Source organism: Bison bison, unplaced genomic scaffold, assembly GCF_000754665.1.
Source record: "Bison bison bison isolate TAMUID 2011002044 unplaced genomic scaffold, Bison_UMD1.0 scf7180017864041, whole genome shotgun sequence".
Lineage (NCBI taxonomy): Eukaryota > Metazoa > Chordata > Mammalia > Artiodactyla > Bovidae > Bison > Bison bison.
In genome coordinates this window covers 1061278-1067558 of record NW_011494613.1, presented here as the reverse complement: position 1 = coordinate 1067558, position 6281 = coordinate 1061278, and the positions used below count along the sequence as shown (strand labels likewise).

The window sequence follows — 6281 nt, the reverse complement described above, 5'->3', positions numbered from 1 at the left end:
AGCCTGCTAGGCTGCAGTCCATGGGGTCTTGAAGAGTCGGACACAACTTTTCACTTTCATGCACTGGAGAAGGAAATGGCAACCCACTCCAGTGTTCTTGCCTGGAGAATCCCAAGGACGGGGGAGCCTGGTGGGCTGCCGTCTATGGGGTCGCACAGAGTCGGACACAACTGAAGCGACTTAGCAGCAGCAGCAGCAGCAAATGGTTCCTTCCATTCAGTGATTAAGGGAAACAAATCAGCTAGAACAAAACCCACTGACAAAAGGCTCATCAGTCTCACACCTACCGGATCAACAGGAGGCAGAACGTCTTTCTTCTCCAGGCTGTCCACTTCATCTTCGTCTGTGCTGTACTCTTCCATTGTTTCACCGCTAACAAAGTGGATAACTCTCCTTGGGACTTTCTTCTTTTTTCCTATGACTCCCAGTTCTACATTTTCAAAGCCTCTTTCATTACTCATCTAATGTCAATAATAAATCAGGAAAAGGAGAGTTTCAAGTCAGATTAATTTTCTTCCATATAACCAAAAAAAAAAACCTATTTGGGCTTGCTTTATTTAGGGAATAAAGAAATATAAGCCAGTCTATAAACAGTTTTTTTAAAAAATAAGACAGGTCACACACATAAAAGAATATCGACAGCAAAAATGAAGGGTTTAACGAACTGAATAACAAAGCAAACCTCTGCACACTCACCACCAAGGTTAAAAAATAAAACTTAACCAATTAAACTTTTTAAGTCAAAAGCTTAGAAATCAAGCAGCACACTTTAGGTCACAGCATTCCAATGCTGTGTAATATGTGAAGATATGCTGGACATCAATAATTTTAAAGAATTATGAAGGAATTAATGTGTAATATCAAAGGAAAATCATACAGATACATATACATGTTAGATATGTAGTATAAAAAAACAATTTGTATTAGGTAACCACGGTAAGTCTTTAGATTTGAGTTAAGCTATGTGTGAGCAAACCAAAACCAGTTCAGCTTAATTCTGAACCTCTCCTTTTCTCAAAACAGAAGTCCCAAATTCAAATGCCTTTTAGGTCCAAGCAGGTACCACAAATGAGTAAATACTGCTATCGATGAAGAGTAGAGCTTTAAACAAAAGCATGCCCCAACTAAAGACATTAAAATTGAAAAACTTTAAAGTACCATGCAGGTCAAATAAAACTCATTTGTAAACCAAATCTGGAAAGCAGGCCATCAGTGTTCTATATGAGAACTTCCAGACTTCTCAGGCACTAATACATACAGGGCAACAGTTTTCCTGATAGTAAAAATATTTTTACAAATTTTAAAACTATAATAGTCTAAGGAATTCTAATTATACCCAAACTTCATTCCTAAAGAAACACTAATTTTACCGCATACATACAGCCAATGTTCCAAAACTTAGAGCAAACGCATTTTGTGGGAGAGGATGAAGAGCTTTTCCTTGTCATCTTGTCGCAAGTTTAAATTCCTAAGAAAGCCTCTCTCGTATCTTCTTAATAAGAAGATTTCAAAAAAGCACAGCACAAGTAATTGTGAAAAAAAAAAATCTGACAACACTGGTTACCCCTCGGGTTAGGTACAAAGATGGGGAAGGAGGTACAGGTAAAGGAGAGGTCAAGTGGGCTTTTTATGCTTTGTGTATTTTGTTGTTGTTTTATTTTCATGATGAGAATGTTCCTGTATTACTGGTTCAAATTTAAACCTAAACCTAAAATGACTAGCATGCTTAGACTTCATGTTGGTGGGACTGTCCAGGACTGAGTCCAGAGTTCAAAAATTTCATCCTCTATAAGGATTCTCTGTGACCCCAGGGACTGCAGCTTGCCAGGCTTTTCTGTCCATGGGATTTCCCAGGCAAGAATACTAGAGTGGGTTGCCATTTCCTTCTCCAAGGGAGCTTCCCAACCCAGGGATCAAACTCACATTTCCTGCATTGGCAGGTGGATTCCATCTGCTAATGCAAGAGATGTAGGAGACACAAGTTTGATCCCTGGATCGAGAAGATTCCCTGGAGGAGGAAATGGCAACCCACTTCAGGACAGGTCACAGTCCACGGGGTTGCAAAGAGTCATATGTGACTGAGCACGATGATACGGTTGGAGATATGCCAACACATAATTTAAACCCATGATTGTTGTTCAAACCTAGAAAAGTTTTTTGAATTGCACCTGCAAAGATATGGAGTTGCACTGATAAAATAATGGACTTGCCCAGAATTGCCCAGTTATGCAAGTATAAGTAACTTTATTCTTATGAATTATTTCCTGTTAACCCTCTAAAGTCCTTCTTAGAAAACAGATATGGTTCTTCTCTTTCCTTCACTTTCCAAAGGTAAGTTTAGTCATAGGCCAGGATTTGAATCCAGGTATATCCAACCCAAAGAACCCATGCATTGTTCCATGACACACGTGAACATCATTGACAGCAACTATAGCTGATGTAGAGCAAACTGAGATAAAAATCTTGACAACATGGCCTATCTATAAAATAACCTGAAAAAACAAAACCACAATTCTCCCTAGCTGTCCTGAGGTTTCAAATATATCCTAGTCCTTAATAAAGGAAAACCACCCCTTTATAGTGTCCGTAAATAAGATGGACAACAAACGGCCCACCCACACCATCATTCTTCTGTCACCAATCCCTAAGCATGGTGAGCCGTTCCTACCCAATCTCATTTTTCCCCCTTCACATCAAATTTGTTTATGCTTGTCCTGACACCAATGTCTCCTTTTGGACCAAGACTTTATAGGCAAGGAAAAGTCAGAGGAGCTGGGTTAGATCTCCAGTCATCATATGAACTGGGTGGATCTGATGCTAAAGCACCAATCCCAATCAATGAACAGAGTTGAGACCTTCTGTAGTCCATCATGATGCCTTATTCCACCCCCACCCCACCCCCATCAGAGCTGAAGAAGATTTTCATTCTCCCTCTAGCAATCTCTCATTGGTTTAAGTTTTCTTTTCTAAGACACAGGCAAAGGAGAAAGGGTGTCTCTCACTGGTTTAACTATTTTGTCTTCTTTAGACAGCTTTAATGAATAAAAACATTCTGGCTGGGTCATAATAACTGGTATAAACTTATCTACTAACTCCATTAACTGACTCTTGGCTATATTTTTTTCAAGAAGATAAAAAAAAAAAACTACAAAGAGGAAGGCTGAAACATGATTCACATTTTTTCATTCTAATGCCAAAGTTAGTTAAGTACAAACAGAACTTTGAGTAATACTCTATACATGATATGCAATTTCAAAAGGCATTTTATTTATTCTAATCATCACATTCCATATAAAGATCTTTATTAAAGAGATTTTCATTTAAGTTTTCTTTGAAATTTTTAATATTCATTTTTGATACAGTAAAACCCAAGCTTTAGGTATAGCAGCTTAAACAGGAATGAGTAAACTTTTCCCACAAAGGAGAGAGAGTAACTATTTTAGGCTCTGAGGGCCATGTAATCTCCATGACAATTACTGAACTCTGCAAAAGCAGCCATGGACAATACATAATGAATAGGCTATGTTCCAATAAAACTTTATACAAGTTAGTGGCTGGTGGGATCTGGCCCACAGGCTATAGTTTGTCAATAGCTCCTCATCTCTCTTAAGGAGTCAATAGCTCCTTAAGTTCCTCATCATAAGGAACCATTTTATCAAGTAGAAAAAAAAAATCTGTGAAAGAACCTATGCCATGTGATTCCAGCCTCTGCTTGGCAAGAAGTAGGAGGGCAGTTAGTTAAGGAAGATACTGATAGGTAAAACCAACCAGAAAATAATTCGATTCAAAATTTCCAACAATTACGAAAGCTATTCTCTGAATTTGCAAAGGTTTCATTTTTACAGATAAACAATAAACCTGCTGGTAAGAAAACTGTCACTGCCAACTACAGAAACTCCATTTCAACAAACGCCAATGATCTGACAAAACAATTTTCTAACACCAGGAAATTATGGACTGCAATGTCAATTAACATTTTATTATCTTTCATGGTTAACTGTACTGTTTAAATCTGCTTATCTTATTTCTTTGGCCTGTTTTCAACGGCAATTGTCTTTTTATATACTCCCATAGTGCCCAGAACTTCTTAAAAACATGTATTACACTTGGAATTTATTCTGCATCATCTTCCCTAGAGAGGTGATCAGCAACATGGAAGCAGGCACAGTGTGTATCCCTCACTGCTGTATCCTTTAGCCTACAGCTCCTGGCACATCGTGCTTGGTGCAGGCGTGCTAATAAAACAAATGAACAAGCAGTACTGAAATTTTAACTCCTTTAATAATACTGAAGCTGAGATTCTGCTTAAAAGTCTAGTTGGAGCAGATGCTGAATGGCCTGGTTTGAAGCCTAATTCTAAACACACACCCAGGTTCCTGTCTCTTACTTCCTTCCCACATGACTCTTGGGATTTCTCAGTTCTGATAAACAGAGAATGGCAGGCTCTCCTTCCACCCAAGTCTCCACCTCAGTGGCCTCTCCCCTCTTACTGTGGTCAACTGGGCATAGATGTGGGATTCCCAGAAACATCTCTGCTACAGGAATGTGCATGAGAAAGCACAAAGGGAAAGTTAGAAAACTGTGTGTATATATGAACCCACTTGTGTATAACAGGATTATATATGCACAGGCAATTCCAGAAAGAATACACCAGAAACCTAACAGTTACTTTTGGGGAAAGTGAATGTGAGAAACGGGTGATGGGGGGATCCCTATGATTTTTTTCCTCTTTGCTCTATGGGACTTCTCTACGTTTGAATATTTATTTTATTATTTTTTAACCAAGACTGCAAAAATAACATAACAGTACTAAGTTGCAACAAAGAGCCTCTCTTCCAACATTCATCTGGTAAATCAGTACAGGTATGTATACTTTGCTACTAGAGAGATTCAAAGCTGAAATCATGACCGAAACAATTCCAGTAACAGAAGGAAAAATCAAATGGAAAACACATCAAACACTGTGGACTAAAAGGGTCAGCTCAAGTATACCTCCTGTCAACAAGAGGTCTCGACTCAACTGAACATGGCAAGTGGCTTTGTAACCATTTAGCGTTACCCTTGAATTCCTTCTTGCAGGTTACCTTCCTCCTTCCTAAGCAGGAGAAAAAACAACTCCATATATAGTCTAGCCTCTGGACAACTTTTTTTTTTAATGCAAACTACTTATAATATTAGAACAAACATTTGGGCACCATTCTCCAGGAATCTGGAGTTTGGGGGAAATGTCTTACATTCAAGTAGTTATTCTTAAAAATGAAGCCACTCAAAAGCTCTGCTCTCACTGAGGACGGGAAGATTTTACACAGAAGCAACTAGGGTTTTTAACATCAAAACTGCATACTCCTGGGCTGGTTTCTCCCCTGGAGTGGGAAATGGCAACCCGCCCCAGTATTCTTGCCTGGAAAATTCCATGGAGAGAGGAGCCTGCCGGGCTAGAGTCCATGGGGTCCCAAAGAGCTAAGCACGACTCCGCACACGATTGAGCACACGAGCTGGTTTCAGGTAAAGCCATTCCTTCATTAGCCAAAGATCCTACTACTACTATTTTAGACACGAAATCCAAAACAAACAAACCTCCAAACCTTACCTAATGCTCTAAACTTATGCTATTCAATACATAAGTTAACCACGTGTGGCTAAGACTCACTTGAAATGTGGCTAGTTCAAGAGGAGATGTGTTGAAATACACAAAGGATTTCAGACTAGCACAGAGACAATGAAATATCTCAGCGGTAACTGTCATCTAAATTGCAAGTTGTTTTTTTTTTTTTTAACAAACTAGGCTAAATAGAATATCAAAATTAATTTCACTGGTTTCTTTTTAGTTTTTAAATGAAAATACAACTTACAATGCAGATAGCATTATGTCTATTGGACAGCGCAGCTCTGGGCCTTAGTTATCTCGTTGGAGAAATGCGGATAAACGTACACCTTGTGCACAAGTAATAAGGATTAAATGCCGGGGAAAAGCCTGTAAACGCGTATTACCTAGCTGCTATCTGCTAACTAAAGGGCAGATGCCAAGTAAGGCGCTCCCAAAAGGAGAGACTGAGAAGTGACTGTAGCCATCGCCACCTGGCTTCCTGCTACTCCAAGGACAGCCTCTCGGGTACACGCCTTCCTTCTAGCTATCGCAGACCCGAAGCCGCAACCTCACCCCGCGACACTCGAGGCCTCCCTGGAGTCTGCGGCGCTGTCAGCGGAGGCGTTGCCCAGCTGCGCCGCGACTAAAGGGGCGTTCGCCCCTTCCCTCCAGCCGACGCTGAGAGGCAGGGGCA

The 6281-nt window shown here is 39.9% G+C and overlaps 1 protein-coding gene across 1 annotated transcript in view; it reads right to left on the bottom strand.

Moving 5' to 3' along the window:
• Positions 1-6281, bottom strand: part of FAM177A1 (family with sequence similarity 177, member A1) — a 17340-nt gene that overhangs the window by 10665 nt on the left and 394 nt on the right. The window contains exon 2 of the mRNA XM_010835294.1: positions 288-461. Coding sequence (XP_010833596.1) covers positions 288-461 — 174 coding nt within the window. The remainder of the gene's footprint in view (positions 1-287; positions 462-6281) is intronic.